The sequence below is a fragment of the Lepisosteus oculatus genome, chromosome 7, assembly GCF_040954835.1.
Source record: "Lepisosteus oculatus isolate fLepOcu1 chromosome 7, fLepOcu1.hap2, whole genome shotgun sequence".
Lineage (NCBI taxonomy): Eukaryota > Metazoa > Chordata > Actinopteri > Semionotiformes > Lepisosteidae > Lepisosteus > Lepisosteus oculatus.
Genome location: NC_090702.1, coordinates 45,500,882 through 45,521,851, shown reverse-complemented (window position 1 = coordinate 45,521,851; position 20,970 = coordinate 45,500,882). Strand labels below are relative to the sequence as shown.

Sequence of the window (20,970 nt, the reverse complement as noted above, 5' to 3'; positions counted from 1 at the left end):
GTGCAATTGTAGTTAAGATAGCTCCTGTTAAAATATAATAAAAGGCAAACTTTGGTTGCTCTGAAGATGATTAATTTGATCATTTTGGGATGGCTTAAAAATTCCTTCTCTATGCACACTTTCCCTTTCATTCCTCTTTGGGAACCTTTATTCTTCTGCTTCTGTAAAATCCCATTCTGTCACGTAAGCAATACCGGGTATAAACAAGTGATTTTAGTTGCTATTAATGTGTTTATAAAAATACAGTCTTGGTATTGCTTATATAGCAGCTCATCGACGACAGGTCATGAGTGCTTATCAAACAGTGAAAGGATGGGTTAAGATTTCTATGAGTAACAGACTACACTCTGAAGCTGATGCCAGAAGCTGTTCTTCTCTTTTGTCTTTTCCCGTTGCATGATGTGCAAACGCGATGGCTTCCTTGTGCTGACTAACCTCTTGTACTTGTGTTTGAATCTGCTCTGTGCTGCTGTGTACAGTACTGTGTTGCTGCTGCAGGCACTGTCCTTTGTGAGAGGGGATATCATTCACTTAGTATAGATTCTTCATCCAAGTGGCCTGGATGGGCTTCAAACAATCAAATCAAATTTAGTCTGCTGCCCTTTTCATTTGCGCACATGAAGTCACACTTGCACCAGGGATTTAGAAGTCCCTTTAAATACCTTCAGAAATACTCTACATTTGAAATAGAATACATTTATTTATTTTTCTGCATATTTTTTAATTCGAAACTTCGTAACTGTAGGCAGCAAATTTTGTTCAGCATTTTCTTGAGTTTTTTGATACACAGAGGGACAGTGCCTATTTTAAACCTCAAGATCTAATCATGTGCATACTGTACTATCAGTTATTTAGGTCTTGGTGAAAAAATATATTTTTTCTTCGGATTCACTTTTACACTTATATGTACCAAGTTCTGCTAATGCATGACTGATTTTATGTTAAATGCTGCTGTTTAGCATGATTACTTTGCAAGAATGCAATAGAGGACTATGTGTTTAGATATTTACCTAATATTTTTGAAATCCTAACTTTTCATCATAGACAAAGTCCAGTGTATTGTATTTAATTAAGAATGCTATATAATATGACATTATTGTGAACATAATCAATTAAGTGAATCAGGTTTTCATTAGGTTTGAGACTTTCAAAAAACAGTACCAGACAGTGTTTGTGAAAATGTTTGTAAGAACACTTAGCATTGCCTTTATGCAAAAAGGAAAAAGATAACAGCTACAGCTCTTCAAGCTAGTTTCACAGCTAATGTTGCAATAGAATGTAAATTAGAAAGCAGTTATACGAATTGAGATTTCTTACAAAGCTGTTTAATTGAAAGTAATGGTATGAAGTGTACAATGTGGCAGCTTGTTCTATCATTCTGATCTGATTGCCATTATTTCTAAGCTTAAAAAATGTAATTATATTCAGAATACTCAGAATAGGAACAGTCTGCAGGAATATACAGGAATAGTAGGAGGGAGCCATACTGGATGATTAGAAGCAGATGAAAATGACATTTTGAGACATTGTTAAAAAAATAGCAACATGCAGGTCAACAGTGATGAAACTGGCCAGCTCCAGTTCATTAATGAATCAAAAATGGAAGTATGTTACCAGATAAACAGACATAATTAGCTTAAGGAGTGTGAACATTACAAGTGTTAAGGAGTGTTAACTTTAACTTTAAAAAATACCTTTCTTTCTCATTTCCAGTCTTTCAGTCGAGGAAGGGCACTCAAGGTCTTCCATTCTTTATGTAACAAACTCCACGGGTTTAACATTCTGTCTTCTAACACAGCAAAATAACTTAAAACTCTTACATTTATTCACATCTGCTAAATCTAATTATAGATTTCCTCTCTGTTCTCCCTTCCCTGATTTGAGTTTATACCTTTGTGCTCTATTAATACAATTAAAGTTTTGTATGTTATGTCTATAGTTATGAGACATTAAGAGGGGACAGAAGTCTTTGTCCTTTCATGGTCATATATATTGCTACTGTATAGCAAGTTCACAGATCTTTGCTGCATGACATATTTACAGCCAGTCTACGACTGGTATTACTATCAATGTGTTTCAAAGCTACTAATTTCAGCAAGATCATTTTACATTAAACTTTAAAAAATGCAGCTATTTTTAAAGAAGATTTGATAGAGGACTATCATTGCTTCTTCAATATTGCATAAACATAGCCAAACCTGCATGAAACTTACATGAACTAAATTGTTTTAAAATGTATTTACTTTCATAGTCTTATCAACTTACAGTTACATTATTAATGCTGTTGGCACTAAGTTGATATAACATCTAGGACTTTGTTGAACTGAGTGGCAGAATACTGTATGTCAAACTGATTGAATTGTTTTCCATCTTAAAGTATAGAACTGTAGAACGTGCATTCAGATTTGATTTGATTCCTCTGCCCTCAGTTATGCACCTGCATTCCACATTGGCTCTACTTTTATATGTTATAATTCAAAACTTGCATGGCATGCTGCAGGTATAAAATGATCTCAAAACCCTACTTTTTAAACATCATACTACCTCACAGCACCAACGGAAACAGAAGTCATGTCAAAGTTGTCTTTTAAAACTGGTATTTTGACAGTTTGTTTTGCAAGGCAGTAGTTTGCATTTCATCTGAAATCTCTCTGCCCAATCCAGGTGCTGTTCATTCATTTGGTGGTAGTTTATCAGTGCTAAAAATGATGACAAGATTATTGAGCAGAATGAAACAACTGTGACCACAGGAGAAGATGGCAAACAGGGTTCAGGTTTCTGAGAGAGTGGCCTGATTAAAATAGAAGTGTGGAAAGCAGGTTGATCTCCAGTTAAGTCATTTTTCTAGTGTGTCAGTTCTTCCTGTAAATGTTGTCACTTTAACTCACAGGCTGGTGTCCCTCCCTAGTCCCCTCGCTAACCTGTGGTGGTCCTGTCCCCCTGGCTGGCAGGCCCACCCTCCTCCTCCAAGCTGCTACCCAGGGAAATGTCACTTTATTGTCAATGCTGCTTAACCAAGATCCAATGGATATTAGTCACCTTGATGAAGATGGAAATTCTGCCTTGTATTCTGCTGCTAAAAATGGTCACACAGGTAACTCCATTAATGTTTAAGTTATACAGTGGTATGAATTTATGTAATGTCTTTTAAATGAAGGGGATTTTTAAGGGTTCAAAATTTAATTTCATTATTTCTTTTGCAAAGCTAGTTCTAAATTGAAAAATATCTCATTTCGTGTTTGATCCCGATGGGAAAAAAAACAGTTTGTAGATAAAAGCAATATTTACTTGTTATTCTGCTGTTTTTAAAAAGCATACTTGAACTTTTTTTCTCGTTTAGGGTGTGCTAATGTTTTTTCTCTGCAGCCTGTGCACAGATTTGTTATTCATTGTGATTGTTGTGCTTCTGTCCGGCTGCAGATGAACATTCTAATCTAGTGCAGTATAGATTGCTGTAAAACTAACTGCCAAAAGCCATTTTGTACATTGTGAAGTATTTTATTTTTATATTGGTCATTTAATTCTTTGACTTTACATGTTGATGTGTAAACTAACAAATAACAGATTAGGTTTAATTACTTCCTACTTACACCTGTCATTATCTTCCAAAAATAAAATTTCAGCCTTATTATACAGTAATTACAATGTTATGTAAAAGTTCAGATTTCTGAGTCATCTTTAGAGTTAGATAAATTCCTGGTAAGCAAATAAAATCTTTTAGAAATCTGCAGTAAAACATAATGAGAGCATGAGATTTTTTTATGCCTGCTCTCAGTTATGGGATGCTGTTACTGTAGGACAGAATTAAAATGATGTATGAAGGTTATTTGATGACCAGTTATGGACCAACCTACAGTGTGGTTCTTTTTCATTTTCTCATTAGATTGTTGTTTATACTCCAGATTACGCCTCCAATACAGTATCTAACGTACTCCAAAGCACACCATTTTATCTATATTGCACTACTTTAGCTGACAGATGTTTAATCCAAGGTTTTATGTTATGTAGTACTATTTGTGGCCTTAGCAACTTTTGTACTAATTTTTCCCAAGCCTTAAATTTTTAATTTCCCATTGCAATTGTTAAAACAGCTTTGTGTGCTTATAAAATAGTTTTTCTATCTTAATCTGTACTTAATATAATGCTGATTTCAGTTCCTCATAAAAAGCACCAGAATTCATTGCTGTTTCAGCTTCTAATTATCCCATGTTGAGTATAACAGTCTTTATGCATTGTAATGTTCAGAAAGGTTAATCTGTTTTCCATAATATATTCTGAAAAGAATGAAAAAAAAATACAATTGATCGCCGAATCATTAAAGTAGAGGAGATGTATTATTGCACATTCAAAGGTTTTTCTGGTTTGGTTTTTGTAGCTTCCTTTGTGTACCTAATAATGAAAACGAATAAATAAGGAACACAAAGCCTTCGAGTCTCTTGAAACCAACCTGTTTAAAATGCTCAGAATGCATTATGAGTCACTTCAACAGCAATGACTTGTTATCTTTTCTGTTAGCTGTACTTTTTGTAGCCTAGCTTGTATGTACTGTCTGTTACCACTGCCTTCAAACATAAATGAGTAGAAAGTCTTATTTGACCCTAGGATGCAGATGAGAAAGACTTTCTTATTATGGGTCTCAATATTATATGGGTCTTGTAGGAGCCATGTGATGTTTTAATTTGGTTATATTCCTTTAAAAATAATCCTGTAAATATGTTGATGTTCTACTATTTGAAAACCACCTTGTTTTGTTTACTTAAATTGTGCGTATGCCTTTAAGATGGCCAATCGCCAGTGCTCATTAATGTAAATTCTAGAAGTTTTAGTTTTCAAAAAACGGAGAGGAAATTAGAGCACAACAGTTCTGACGTGCTTGTGTAGGTGTGTATTTGGTTCACTTGAGCTTTGAGGAATAGTTTTGTTATTGTGGAACACGTCTCCTTTTTTATGTTTGTTGACAAAACCAAAGTGAATGTGAATAAAACATGTTTAATTTTTTAACCTGGCGAAGTTTATTGTGGAGTCTACATGGGCATAGTCAGCCATAAGCTCGCCTTTCTTATGGTGGAATTTGGATACTACAGGTCTGTTCTCTCAGATTTGGGCCTGCACTCTAGGATTAAGACCCACATTACCCATATATACCCATTTTACCATTCCACAGAGTTAGCTTCGTTAATGGGCATTTACTTTGATGTGTAGTGTTATCTACAGCTATAAGATATACATACAGCTATAAGATATACATACAGATTGCTTATGGACACCTTCCATATCAATAATTCTGGCTCTTCTGGTGTCTTTGGAAGCTGATTAAATCAGTCCTTTTAATGATTTAATTTCCTTTAAATCAATGTAGTTTGATGCTTACAAATTCTGTCTCTAATGTCATCGTATGGATGTCTTTTTATAGACTGTGTTAAACTGCTGCTGACTGCAGGAGCTCGCACTGATGTACCCGATAAACACGGATTTACACCTTTACATAAAGCTGCTGCTCATGGTCATTTCAGGTTGGTGAAAGATATCGTCAAATTTAACGAATAACGACGCTACCCTTCTGGCTCGTGTTTTGTTTGCTCTAGCTGTCGTGTTAGTGTCGGATTTGGCCAAAGCTGCTGTTTGCGTTAATCCTTGTCTTCTGTCTGATGCCGCCGTAACACTCCTGACACCTGCGGAGTGACAGGGAGAGAACAGGCGACATCTGCCCATCTGTGTCTGTAAGTCTTTGGTGCCACAGACGCAGATGGGCAGCTAAATGTGTTTGTTCTCCATTTTCTTTTCTTTTTTCATAGGTTTGTCAAAAAAAAAACCCTTCACACCATAGGTCCTTTAAGAGTTCAATCGATCAATCAGTTCATTCATCAACTGCACAACAATACAGCATGCAGCAGTAGTTGCTGGCAATGAAATGTATTTTCTACGAACTCACTGGGGGGGTGATAAAAATCCCAAAATTAAGGTTATAATTGTGGTGTTTAATGTAGTTTTTAATGAAGAAGTCCTCACTCAGCAGGCAGTTACAGTTCACTTTATCTGCATTTCATGTGGCGGTTAAAACATTTTCTATTGTATTTATTGTTTCTATATCCTGAGCACTTTACTTGTGTTTATTAGCAAGTTTAGATGTGTTTATTAGTTTGTGAAACAGTGGATGTTGGATTTTACTTTGATCATACACATAATACAAAATGTATTTTTAGTGTTGCACTTTTGCCTTAACAATAATTTTGTCCATGTGCTCATTACTGTTTTATATTAACATGTTAATACATTTCTATGTTTTGTAAGCTTGTTTTAGGTGAATTGGGATATATTAGTACATTAGTAGGGATCTCTTCTTTATATTAGGGCAGAACTCAGCTGAAATAATACGATAAATAAAATGAATGCAGCACACAGTATGAACATACAGTAAGAATAGTTATAAATGAGAGACCATTTGGTCCAGCTGGCCCTTTTTGAAAGCTAGTTGATCTCATCCAGTTGTTTCCTGAAAGAAGCCTTGGTATTGACTTCAACAACATGACTGACTAGCTTGTTCCTTGTCAAGGCTCCCACAATCCTTTGGATAAAGAAATGACTCCTGTTTTCAGTTACAAATGTTGAAGTTGCTTCCATGTAATTTCCACTTGTGTCTTTGTAGATGGTATTTCACTGTTCATTCTGAAGATATCTTCTGGTTTGAGTTTGTCCCTTTGAAATCTTCACTGTTCAAAACTAAAATATTTCTGTTCCTTCATCCTGTCAGTGTAGAACACTGTTTGCTCTTCTGTTCTGAATAAGGCCTTATTAGTGCATTATACAATTTTAATGTACCATCCCCTATAAAATAAAGGGATAACAAACCTTAACATTTTGATTGCTTTTTAATTACTTTTTCTAGAAGATTTAAATGATGTGTCAATATACAGTAAACACCTACGCCTTGTTCATACTGTAGGTCCCCTCTTTTATCTCGGTGTTTCCCCATTTTGTATTTATTGTTTATGTTTTTGTTACCTGCATGCAAAACCCTGCCCTTTTGTACATCAGAATGTCTTGTATTTAATCCAGATCTTCTTATACAGTATTTCACCTGCCACTTTTACGGTCTTTGTGTAAAATGATATGTTTCCTATTTCTGAGAAAGAGTAGCTGGATGTGACAGTTTTCCTGAATAGAAAATAAATTTCAGTCACATATCACGTCCTCCCTGAAACACTCCTCTTCTGGTATTAAAACCACCCAATGCTGCATATACTGTAGAACATAATGGTACATTGTTTCAGCTGTCTGCACACTGGTCATATCCTACTTTTGTGATGAATGGGTACATTCAAAATGAGTGAACATGACATCACAGTGTCCTGTTTTAGAGATGTAATGAACAGTGTTACTCCTCAACTCTGATAGGAAGCACAAGTTAAGCAAAGTAAAAAAAATTGCACTGGTGTATTATCTGATTATTCACAGTTACAAAAATAGATGCATGAGACTTAATAGCTGTGTGTACTGTTAGATAACCGGGGGTGTTGGCACTGCAGTATTCCTTATTTAGGAGTCATTTATAATATATTTTATTACAACAGCTAGGTAATAATAACATTAATAATAAACTTTATTTTATATAGCACCTTTAAAAATGGGTTACAGAAAAAAAGATACACAATGAATGGATTGTTACAGAGTTACAGAGTTACATTTAGGGTTTGGAATATAATAGGAAAGTAAAGGGGTTGACACAGAGCTAATTAAACAAAAGCCCTTCTGAAGAAGGTTTTAAATCTTGATTTGAAAGCACTCAGGGAAGGTGACTTTTTAATATCCTTAGGGATTGAATTCCCAAGCTTTGGGGCGTAGCTGGAGAATGTCCTGTCACCCTTAGAGTGTAGATGGGCCAAGGGGACAGACGGGAGACCAGAATTAGATGAACGAAGATTGCGAGATTGTGGGTGGGACATGAGTAAATCAGATAGTTACTGAGGTGCTGAGCCTTGTACTATAGGTGAGGATGGGTAGTATAGGTTTAGTTATTGATGCTCTCCAGAAGTCCAGACTAAATTAGTCTGTATTTTGTGTGAATCAGAATTATTAGCCACCCACCCCTATTTTTACAGTTATGTGGGACATGTTCATACTTGTTTCGTACTGTATTTACACTTGAGTATCTGGTTAAACGTGTCCTGTTGTCTCCTCAGGTGTGTTGAGCTGTTAACTGGCTGTGGTGCTGATGTGAACTGGGCTGCACAGGGAGGGCAGACCCCTCTGTATTTAGCCAGTGGCAGCAGGAGCCCTGAATGTGTGAGACTCCTGCTGGCTGCAGGAGCTGACCGCACAGTGATAACAAGAGTAAGTCATATCTGCCTCCTTCTTCAAAAGCATTCGAAGGCTTAGCTGTAAAATAGTTTCTAGCAACCTGTTTCATCAGATAATTCAAAAGGTTAATCACGGTTAGAAAACTAGCCCTAACTATAATAAAATACTCCAGAAAACTACAAACTTGTCTTTTATTATGAAGATGTGCCATTCAGCTATTACTATTTTTATTTCTCATTTGTTAGATTTTTAAATTGTTATACTAGTTATTTTGACTAAATTCTAAAACATACAGTGTTTCAATAAAACTTTTTGTTATTGGCCTTTTTAAAGTAAAGCTAGAGAAGAAATAAGGTATTGTGAGTTCCTATGGCAACATAATTAATTCATTTTAAATTCATGAAATCTTTCTTTAGATACTGTTAATATAGAATTAGTCATCTCTATACATTTTTCCCTTGCAGTTGCATAATTATCTTTAAAAATTATTTAATAATATTAATCCTAAATTAGTGACATCTGGTTACTCCCTGCCATGAACACAGTTGAAGACAGAATGTTGATATTCAGAACCTGTTTTATCTTTTGCAGAGATTGAATTTAGCAGAGATTTTGTTAAGTATTTGCTTTTAATAAGATGAAAATTTTGTTTTCTTTTAATTTAGCTAATTCTGCATTATTATTGACAAAATTAATGCTTTCATAGATGTGCAAAATAATTAAATGTATATTATGATATGTGGGGTCAAAAAAGTATTGGTACAGTACATTGTTTCATGAAGTTCAAGTAGTTACTGTTGCTGCATCAGTATGTGTAAGCTGCAAAGGAATGGGTAGTTTTTATTTTCACATTGAAACACACAACCTCCATTTGAATAACAAATGCTAAAACATTCTGAAAAATAATAACAAATGAAAACCCAGATGAATAGTAGAGTTCCCATTCTCATGAATATACATCCTTGCATTCATTTCCTCTTTTACATCCTTTTTTAAGCATGCTTCTTCCAATTCAGGAACGCGGTGAAGCCAGAGCCTATCTCAGAAAGCAGCGGGCACAAGGCAGTAGACACCTTGGTTGGGACACCAGTCCATCACAGGGCACACACAGACAGATACAAACACACTTACACTCAAGTCTATCACTGTGGCCAATTTTCCCAGAACGCAGCTCACCACTGAGTTGCCATGCCAGGTTTCCTCTTTTCCACGATCGCCATTTCCCTCTTACCAGTTACTTCTCATAGCAGTTTTGTTTGGAGGGATAAGTGGTCGGGGCACCAGCTGCCAACCTTGCAGAGCTCCAAAGCTTTGGTGGTCTGGCTGTGCCAGATGAATAATTTGGGAGTCGCTAAATGTGGCCTTTCTGATGTTCTGATGAATGTGAGGTTTTAATGGGAAGAGAAAACAGCACTCTAATCAGGACTGTATAGATTTTGGAATCATATGCCATTGCATAGGATTGAATGGCTGATGTACATGAAGTGGGAAAACCCCTCAGTTCCTGAAATGCGCATTGGTCGATGAGCATTTATTGGAGGCTGGTATGGGCAGGTAAAGGGCAGAGAGCCCATCAGTAAGAGAAAATTATTCCAAATCAGTGAAAGTTTGTGACATTTTGGGGGGCTGCCAAGAAAGCGGTTGACTTTCCTCCAAACAGCCAGAGAGTCTGCAATGATTAGACCCATTCAGAGGAAAACAGTCCTGCCCTTGGTAGCAGAAAATAAAAGAATAAAAGCTCCTTGAGTCTAATTGTATTAATTAAAGCTTTCTTAAATAGGCAACATGATGCTGGTGGTCTGGAATCCAGCCATGTCCTAAGCACCCTTGACTGAAAAACTCAGTGGTAGTACTACTAGTTGCTAATCAGCTGTGAGGTAGCAATTAGCTACTAGCAACCAAACAAGCCTGATGAGCTGTGGGGCCTTCTCGTTTGTTACCGTTTATGTGTTCTTAGAAATGAGAAGAGGTTGTTCGCCCCATTCACATTACTGAACAATACCATATTTTATACCTGGAGCAGACTACTCAGGAATGAAGTCCCTTTCAAAACGCCATCTGGAAAGGGACAATTTACAGTAGCCAATCAAACCTAACCTGAATCCACAGTGTCGGTCACTTGAGCTGATCCTTTTTAAACTTCATTTAAAAGTCTTGAAAACTGCCTGTGTCCTTCTGAGTCAATCACTCAGGTCTACCCAGTGCCTACCTCATGTTTTGGGAATGCTTTTAGATGTATATGAGTAATGTGCTTTTGGATGTGACTAGGTCACATCAATTTCCCCTTCAGGATCAATAAAGTCTTATCTATCTATCTAGGTAACAGAGCATTCGACTTGTCTTCCACATTAACGATTCCCGAGTTGCTGTCAGTCTCCAGGCTTGATGTCTTTTGTTTACAGGTCTAAATGTAGCCAAAAGATCTATTTTACAAGGCTAGTGGAGGCTGATACACTGTTAGAATCACTTGGTTGCACTCATTTACAGAAACTGTTCTTCTGAGGAGCTCACTCCGTTTCTAATAATGACATAATGAGCCACTGAATAAAGGAATACTGTTTTGGTGTTAACTTGATTGGCTGAGGAAAAGACAACGCTGGCTAAAGATGAAAAGAATGAACCAGGGAAAGGCACTAGAAATGATGCTCACAGAGTTATGAAAGTTAGAGCAGCTGGAAAGTTTTTATACAGTATGTAGGAGAGAGGAAGTGCAAGATCACAATTTGACCTCCCAGTGAACTTTATTTACATGGCTGGACTACATTTTGCTTGTGCAAGAACTGTGACAGCATTGATGTCCCTTTTCATCTTCAGAACATGTTGATTGGCCCTTTCCCACTTTTTTATATATTTGTATAATTCATTGTTTCCAAATATATAATAATAATACTATTATCTTCAGTACTTATAATATTAACTTTTTAAATGTTTTCTGCGGGCATACAGTAGTGTAGTGACATTGCTACTGTATATATTGAATTATGACTTTATCCAAGAGTAAGGACAGTGACATTGAAATGATGCTTAAAGAATACTAAAATATTTTACAAGCAAGCTACATAAAACAGTATTGTTAGTGATGTTAAAAATGTCACATAATTAGCAAAATCAGCCAAGAGCACAGTTGTTCTGGTGGGTAATTAAATATTATCTCAATGCTGCTCAGAGGGTTAAAGTTGTCTCTAAGGTTTTCTCTCTTGTGCTTACATTAGAAGAAGATAACTGCAGAAGTTACAGTGAAGTTGTTATTTTTGTTGTCATAACTGTTTCATTTGGTTCTTGCCCAGTTTTTTGTTTGATAGTGATAGTGTTTCTTCCTGGTCAGCAGTTCATATTTGGAACGGAGCAAACTTTGTATAGTATTCACAACAGTACTACATCATCATAATAAGCTGGGTGGATGCTATTCATGGTGTTCCCTCAGAGAGAGGATGTTCTGCGCTATTTTTAACATTATAATAAGGTTTCTGTGAGCTCAAAATCAAAACAAAAAGAGAAAGAAGCACTTCATAAAGCTTGTGGCACTCCTTGTTCTTGTGTTTATTAAGGACAGCTGGACGGCACTTCATGCAGCTGTTGATGCTGGTGATGTCAGCAGCCTCATGCTCCTCATGTATTATGACTCTTCCAAAAACGGAGGCTCTGCCAGTGAACTGGAGAGGAGTGTTGATCCCCCCCACTCCAGTTACACGAAGATCATCCGTTCCTGGGGAAAGAGGCCTGGGCTGCCTGGCGACCTCATCAACCACGCTGACAGAGACGGCTGGACAGCTGCCCACATCGCAGCCTCCAAGGGATTTAAGGTCGGTCAGCCAGAGCACATTGAAGGAGGAAAGAGAGCAGCGGGACTGTATTAACGAAATCACACTGCGGCACATAGATCATGCTGTGTGTGGAAATCATGCTGTTTGGGAAAAATACTTCATAAAATCAGTTCCTGATTAAAAGACAGTTCCTTTATGTGCTTGTGTGCATGGCTACTTAGGAAAGGTAGTGGTGGTATATTGTACTGTATATGCATAATTATATACAGTAAAATATAACACAGTTTGCCTTTTGACTTAAAATGAATGTAAATAATGGAATTATGGAATGCCATTTTAAAATCTATATACTATACATTTGTATAGTTTATTGTATTACTGCCGAACCTGAAGTACCCCACAGTCCCTACCATTAGTCCTTAACCTTCATTTTTTCCAACAGATTTTTTTAGGGACAAGTAACATATTGTAGGCTTTCTGACAAGAGAATAAAGGTAAAAATTTTGTTTTATCCTAGTATTCTGTTAAAAGCCATACACAAGAGAAAAACAAAGGTGGGTTTCAATATTGAAGCAACATAAGCACAATATAAAATTAATTGAAATTATTGGACTGGAGTTTTTGTTTTAAGTAGCTCAGATTTGAATTCACCAGAGCAATTGAGATATTTTAAAGTTGAGAAATTAATTGAAAAAAGTAAAACTACAGTGCTTTTCCACATGTATTAGGGCAGATTTTAAACTTATTTTACAATATGTTATTAATTTGGCTAACATTTTTATCAAACAAATGCTAATATTTGTTATTCTGATGCTGGGTATTTACTGAAGCAAGTAAAGTACAAGTAACGTATCTTGCATCAAAGTACAAGAGTATCCCACAAGAGAAAGACTGGCATATCCCATAATTTTTTGGTTACAAACCTATAACCAGTACTCAACACTGCTACCATAATAAAGGCTTCTACTGTATTTAACCAGTTTAGTAATACAATTATTAATAACCACAAAAAAACGATTGAGATCTGGAGTACATGCTTTAATTCAATTTCTCCTAATGCAGTGTACATTGTTGAGTAGGTAAAAATAAAAAAGATTTTAAAAAACTAAAAGTAATTTAATTAGAGGTTTATGGTTTCAGCCTTTTCAACATTCCCTCTGCTAGCAAGATGTTAAAGGGGAAATCTGTTGTGAAACAAGATTAAACTAAATGATTTCAAACTATAATGCCACAATGCTAATATCAAATCTCAGCATCCATTCCCAGAAGGAAATATGTCTTCTTCTTGTACAACCTTGTACTGCTATTTACTGATGTGTGCCCAATGTAGATATAGTATGTCAGTTTTGGGTTGTGATCAACACAAGGAAACAATGGTAACGTGTAAGTCACAAGATAACATTCCATATTCCTAAATTTCATCTCAAGTCCTCTGTCCTTCATTGTTAAATACAGTAGACCTACCTGTAGATTTTCTTACTTAGTTCCTGTCTAGGCAGACACTTTCCAAAGATGTACAGTAGATATTTTGCTGAAGTGATGGTAGGATGTGATATGCAATGCAAAAAGTTCGTGAGTGATGCCTTTTAAACTACATAATTTAAAACAGATGTATGTTTGGCACAAAAAAGAAAAAAAAAATATTACAGTGAACAGCATGTGCGGTTTTGCTTTTGCTTTCAGAATTGCCTAGAGGTTTTGTGTAGCCACAAAGATCAAGATATTGAGAAGAAAGACAGGTGCAACCGAACCATCCACGATGTGGCTACAGATGACTGCAAGGATCTTTTAGACAACCTGTGTGAGTTTCTCCGGTGCATAGTAACCCTTCGATTCTGTGCTTTTTTAAAGCCAAACTGGGCATTCTGGGTTGGGAGAATGTCCATTTTAAAAGTTGTTATAGGCTAGATTGATTCTAGTTTTTCATTTTGCATCTAAAAATGGGTGATTAGGACATACTGTACATCTGTTTAGTTCAGGAAGCACTGACAACCCTGATAAATGTAAACTGAATGGTGAAGATGAACATGGTCGTGGAGATATGCAAAGCTTTTAGGACGGCTTCAGCACACAGTGCTTATATTAAATATTTATCTGTTTGCTGTCATTTTATTAAAATTAGAAATTTCAGTCTTTTTATGATTGTCTCAGTAATTGCACTAAATAGAAATAAGTCATGTTTACGCAGCTGTCTTTCACTTTTTTATAATCTGAGCAAGTGAAGATCTTTTGTTATTCCCAGCTGTTTCCTGTCCTTATGTAGCTAACAGTCAGACAGCTGACCTAATCACAAAGTTCTCCTAAATCAGACTTACTTTCTAATCGAACAGGGATGCTTAAAATTATGTTTTCAACACAGTGCTTCAGTTAAGGGAATCAATATGTTATTGAAGGGCATTGAAAAGTGACCTAGTTAGACAAAAATACTTCTGGAAAGTAAGAGGTGACCCATTTGTTTAACATCAAATTAACAACAGGCTGGGACTTCATATACCCATTTATATAATGTGTCCCATGTGGATCTTTTTTTTTAGTCTAGAGGAAGTATGATACAGAGGATACTTTAAAAAGCACACCTTTTAAACTTTTCTATTCACAGATTCATATAAGGTTCTCGTAAAGATCCACAGGAGCACAGATGAACAGATCTGTTCAGTGGATATTACTGAAGATGAAATCACTATAGGGGTTGTAACAGTTCGGAAACATACCAGCTGGGAAGACATGTCCAAAAGCATATCCCAGGTTGTTGTGAACCACTTTCACTTTCTTTCAAGTGGATGGGAAGATAGGAGCTCGGTCCTAAATATCAATATGGATGCCCCCATTGGCCTGAGTGCAAAAAGCATCTTTTCAGTCCAGATAGGTAAGGTGTTTCCAACTAAAATAATTCTTTTTATGCACCCCTATTACAATTTCTGTGCAAAAATCAACAGTGTAACATACAGTATCATTTATAGTGAACCAAAGGTTTTCACACCATTATTGTATAATCAGAAAATGAACGAATATGTTGAACTGTGTGCCTTCCATAATCCACAGAATTAAACAATAGCAGAAAGACTATAAAACTAGTATTCCTACTCAATTAGAAGACTTATCCTTTTTTCCTATACCTCTTGTTTGCATTAATACCCCTTTTCCACTGGCTGAGTCTGTTATGTTTTACTCTGTTCTTGCAAGAAGCAGTTGGTATTAGCAGTAATATGAATATTTTAGTTCTGAATCTCAGAAACTGAAAGAGCAACAGTGAACTGGAAGTGACTGGAGAGAGCTGATTCAAAAATGATAATACATTTTTCAGTTATTAATTTCATACTCACAAACCTTATGTAGGTATCCTTGTTTGAGATTTTAAAAATATATCTGTTAAAAATAGAAAGCTAAAAAGTATAATAATACAGTGGGTAATTTGCAGTTTTGGATGGCTTGTTAAATGCACTGCAAGCTTGCTCAATTGCCTCCTCTCTTTTTAATTAGAAAATTCATGATTCATTGTCTTATAAAGTCAAAACACTTTGCTGCTTTTCTGATAAAGATACAGAGCTGGATATGCTCATGGAAATGTGTGCTTTCCAATAGCTTCTCTTAGCACCAGGATTGGCAGCAATGTTTTACCAGTGCATGAGCACCTCTCTTCTCCACTGCACTGAGGGCAGCTCGCAGACTGCCCATTGAACTGGCAAAGCATTCTGGGACAGAGCCAGAGATGGACAGAGCCAAGAGGAAACCCTTTTCTAAAGAGGCCTAATTGAGCTTGGATGTAGCTTCAAAATTCCACTTCAGATATTCACAAATCAACAATGATATTCTTAATCCCAATCTCATTAATAAATGTTAAAAGCACTTAAATTTTGGATGTTTTCCGAATTTTGGATGTGATCAATTCAAGTGCAAACTGCAAATTTCAAGAGCATGTTTATTTAAAATATCTTATAAAAATATAAGATATAATATATAAATGAGTATGTGGTTCCATATTGTAACTCAGTTTTCTTTGCTGTTCAGTCAATAGGTAGAGCAAAACTATAATACATTTTAACTATGGATAACAGTAAAACTAATTTTATAACTGAAGACAAACATCTTGTGAAAACCCCTGATTGTGAATTATGTATGATGTTTTCGGACAAAGCTTTAGAAAATCCATTACAAATAAGCTTGTTATCATTCTTTGCTTTCTGTAAACTCCGTTCCTAACAGCAAAATATGAAGGTTTTAAGTACATTAGCTGCTCTGTATGTGAGGAGCTTTGGGGTCCAGAGGACTACACTTGTAGAGAACAATTTACAATACAGGAGAAGAAGGAAAGATTGCGGTGAGGAATTAATTGATGTTTCAGATGAAAAACAGACAGCAGGAAGTGCATGTATTATGTATGAGACAAGAGAGAAGGGTAAGGGAACTTGGCTCAATTAAAGATACACACATGCTATTCCAAGTTGTTAGTGCTCTGCTCCCCTGAATTAGCTTGGAAGATAAAAGCTTGGGTACTTGTGCCTTTTTGTCATCGACATTTGTCATGTTTAGTATGGAATCACATTTACCATACACACCCTCTGTAGGTGAAGCAAACAGTACTTAATTCAGTATAATATTGTAGCATATAAACAATGTGGGAGCAAATCTTCTCTCTGATGGTGGGTTACAATGGCATAAACTGTTATGTTTTTTAGGAGATGTTACTTGGTATCCAGGTCAGGATCAAGCTCAGTCTCCTTGGGAGTTAGTAAGGAAGTGTCACACTCAGTGTGTCACAGTGAGACTGAAAGGTTTGTTTGTTCTTTTTATCTCTGTAGAGTATTCTTGTCCAAACTATTGCATTCTAGAAAGTGGGTTTAATGTAAAAAATCAGCATAAACTTTTTTATTTCCTCTTTGCTTCATCTTTGCAAAACATCACATAAAAATTAGTCATTTATGATTCTGTTTAGTACTCTCAGATTACTCCATGTGTTCACAACTATTTTATAATTCTCTGTGATTACACATCTGATTAATGTTTATTTGTCCAATGGTAATGCCTTTAAAAGTCTTTCTGTTTTGAACTCAATATCTTGGGAATCCATGCAAATAATAAAGCTATAAATCATTTGATTGCTTGCTCTATATTATTTTGGATTTGACGTAGTTTCTAGAGCAGGAAGTATGGGTGATATACAGTACGTGTTGTTTTTCAAGAGTGTTTGGAAAGTTGATGGTTTGAAAGGTTATGCATTTTCCATTTAGATTTTGGCAGCAAAACTGCATATTCAAGGCTCAAAGATGCAAGGTGACTTACTCATTCTTCTGCTGATTTATTTTTTGACAGGCTTGTTGGAATCATCTCTCGATGACTTGACATATGCATCTCTGATCCCACTCAAGTTTCTTCAAAACTACATTCGGCTGGTACGCAGAATAGCACAGGAGACTTTTATAGAACCTGATGTGAAAGTATTCTGTTGTTATTGAGGATATCATAATAGGTTAAACATTTTATACTGGTTGGAGTGTTGAAAACCAGAATTCAGGAACATACAGTATACAGTAGTTAACAAGATTCTGCTACCTGTATGTATTTTGGCATGGCTTTGTTTTAAGTCAAGTTGTCCTTTTATTGATTTCAGTGTAATCAAAAATAATATATGTCAGACAACATACAGTACCTGTTGAGATTTAGTATCTTGCTTTCAGCTGTTTCTGATAAAAAACACATTATATACAGACCTACTCTAAGTTGTGGAATTCAATTAAAGTCAACAATTCAAGTATTTCAGAGTAAAAGGAACTTGTATAAATACTAGTACTGTGATTTTGCCTTGGTTTTGTTTATTTAGTTGTACAAAACTCTTTGGTCATTTGAACAAGCATCTTTGTATCTACATCAGTAGTTTTAGATTTTAGATGTGTCTCTGAACAACTTTTAAATTTGATTCATGTTCTTCACATTTTTCATCGCTAGCAAAACTCAAGAAATGTCAAAAACCTAGAAATGTCAGTTCTTGTGGATAAATTATTTAATCCTTGTGTGCCACCTACTGGCTCTGTACGTAGAAGTAGCTGCTAGCTGGTTGAGAATTAGGTGAGAAAATAATTAAGTCAGTGTGGAATGACAAGGAACTACTGACTACTAAGATTACTGAAGCTGTATTGAAGTGTAGTTTTTAAATCATAAGTCTGGTATGGCTGTAAGTGTGTCATTTTAGTATGAAAACAATGTAATATTTTTTAAATACACCCAAATATTAATATATTTAGTATGTTTTTTTGGCTGTTTTCATATATTTGTATAAGACGTTGGTTGATACACAAGTATACCATGGTGACACCTTTACAGCTGCTGTGTTTAAGGTTGTAAACTGCATTATTCTTCAATAAGCATGAGTAACATATCAACTACCACAGGCCTTTGTAAAGTCTCTGTATGCATTGGTTTTCACATTCAGAAGAAAGTATTAGTATATATCTTATGAATCAAATAATGTAATAGTAATTATTAGGAATATGATTAATTATGGTTCATAATTTGTTTCTTCCCTAACTCCAGACAATTTACAAGTACAGTATGAACAAATATTTGTTTTAAAGATACTATATATATATACTGTATACTGATGGAAAAAAGAAATGCAACACCTCCCCTTCCACAGTCTGGCCCTCCCGTCTGCGTGGAACAGGCAGAAGAGTGACTCATCTGTGAAAAGGGCCTGATGCCACTCCTGATGAGTCCATCACAGCCTCTGTTTGGCCCAAGCCAGTCGGGTGTGACGTCTAGGTGTGAGCAGAGGGCCTCTGACAGCTTGCCTTGCTATAAGGCCAGCAGCATAGAGCCTCACTGTCCTGTCACTGATGCGGGCATTGTGTCTGCCAGCAGTTTCAGCAGCAGTATGGTAGGCAGATCTGAAACGATCTCTCAGGTGGACCAGTTGGTCCTGCTCTAGTGTGGTCACTCGAGGGTGACCGGATCTTGGACGCAGTCAGGACTAAACGCAGTCATGCCTAAACCTTCTCCGCAGTCAGGACACAGTGAAGCAGCCTACTCCATAGTCTGGCAATGCTGGCATATGATATGCCTGCCTGCAGCATGCCAATGGCCCTCTCCTTTGCTTCTGGTGACATTCGAGACATTATGGAATGCACAGAATTGCACAGAAGTGTGGCCTTTTTCTTGCAGTGACCTAAGCTGTGAATTATGGCTTTTTTAAAGTTGACCTGATCAGGCATTGTTCCACCTGGACCTCGTTGGGTAAAAGAGCTTTTGTGTGATTAGCAAGTTGCAATGCCTCACTGCACAAGCTGTATTGCAGGTCATTGGGCTTAAAACAAATTGACAACTTTTTGTGAAAGTAAATAAGCTATAACTATAGTATTCTCATTCCAGAAATGGTTGCATTTTTTTTTCCACCAGTATATTTTGAAATGAGTTTTATTTCTAACAAAATGCAGTAACTGCACTTATTTGTGGTTATCTGGTGTGTAGACTGTAGTAAACACTGTGATACCGAAGATAAAACATGTCCATGTATTTGAATATACAGTAGCAAAATAATGTTGAAATACATTCTCATGTATTAAATGTGGCCTAAAAAGTTAATGAAGGAATTTTTATTAATATGTATCAACTCAGAAAAGTAGTGCACTGTAGTACACTGTAGGTGGATTTATACACTGATCTCAAGACTCAAGACTTCCAGTTGTTTTTTGAGTGCTTTTATGATATCACAAAAAATTAAATAATGGGTTATTTTCTGAATTTTGCATTTCTGTTTTGGGAAATTTGAGTGCTGTTTTTTTTTGGTTCTCCAAATATTATTTAAACATGCTTCCTTTCACAATTTAATTGTGTGATTCAGTGTTTAGTACTTAAAAAGGTACAAATAATTGTAGAAGGATCGAATGTTGCTGGTGATGAAAGTGATGCTATAATCTTTATAACACACACTTGCCAGATTAACTGTTAGTGAAGCTGAGGGGGCTCTTTACAGAAGGGTTACAAGCAAGAGGAGGAACCTCACATCAATCATACCCGTTTGATTACTGGTTACTAATTTAAACAGGAATCTCTTCTAGACATTTCTTGGACTGTCCATTAGATTTGGGTATAACAATGCAGCCAGGAGCTTATTCCTGACCCACAAACAGTTGTGTGAATAGGTTACATCTGTTCTCAGTGTGAAATATACACATGCTTTGCATATGATGTGAAGTAACTGCAATATCCATATGTCTCCATAGCAAACAGGGCTTTCTTGTACACTAATAGGTAATGGAATCCCATCAAAAGGTGGTACCGTATGTGCACTAAAGGCACGAACCATTCAATGTTGTACATTAGACAACAAATAAAATATTTCTAATGCTTAAACTAACTTACCAGTTTACGACAGCATATGACTGAGCAGAGCTGGCTTGCACCTGACTGGTGCTTCTCTATGGAATTCCTTTCTCCTACACTCGGCTGCAGCATCAGAGCCTCTGATACAACCTGGCACTGCTTAAAGATACTTACCTGAAAATGAGCTTCAGGATGTGAAAGAAGTGCAAAACCACCTCACTTTTAAATGGGCTGAGCTAACTGATATGTTACAATCGATGTTTATTGTCACTCAAAGAGTTTTCATTGTCATGCTCACTTGATTATTGGTTACTAATTTGAACAGGAATATCTTCTAGAGATTTCCATTCATCCATTTTCTAACAGCTTTATCAAATCAAGGTTTGTTAGCTATTTAACAAGAACACCATCAACACAGTTATTACAGTGTTGTTCCTCATCTCCAGGCCCTTCAGGATAGCAGTGGTCACATTACATTTCCCTGTGACTAAGCAGCCATGATGAAGTGCAGAGTCACCCATACTGCAGTTGTTTCATGATAAATAACAGCGCTTAACTTGTGAATGTATTTCTGCGCACCATTAAAAGCAAA

The 20,970-nt window shown here is 36.2% G+C and overlaps 1 protein-coding gene across 2 annotated transcripts in view; it reads left to right on the top strand.

Moving 5' to 3' along the window:
• The window catches only part of cttnbp2 (cortactin binding protein 2), an 82,160-nt gene that overhangs the window by 48,103 nt on the left and 13,087 nt on the right, over positions 1 to 20,970 (top strand). For both annotated transcript variants that reach the window (XR_011190096.1, XM_015352342.2), the window contains exons 5-12: positions 2,891 to 3,094; positions 5,414 to 5,513; positions 8,181 to 8,331; positions 11,847 to 12,101; positions 13,746 to 13,863; positions 14,662 to 14,928; positions 16,739 to 16,834; positions 17,373 to 17,452. Coding sequence is in view for 1 of the 2 variants with exons in the window: in XM_015352342.2 (XP_015207828.2) it covers positions 2,891 to 3,094; positions 5,414 to 5,513; positions 8,181 to 8,331; positions 11,847 to 12,101; positions 13,746 to 13,863; positions 14,662 to 14,928; positions 16,739 to 16,834; positions 17,373 to 17,452 (1,271 nt within the window). In the remaining variant the exon portion in view is untranslated. The remainder of the gene's footprint in view (positions 1 to 2,890; positions 3,095 to 5,413; positions 5,514 to 8,180; positions 8,332 to 11,846; positions 12,102 to 13,745; positions 13,864 to 14,661; positions 14,929 to 16,738; positions 16,835 to 17,372; positions 17,453 to 20,970) is intronic.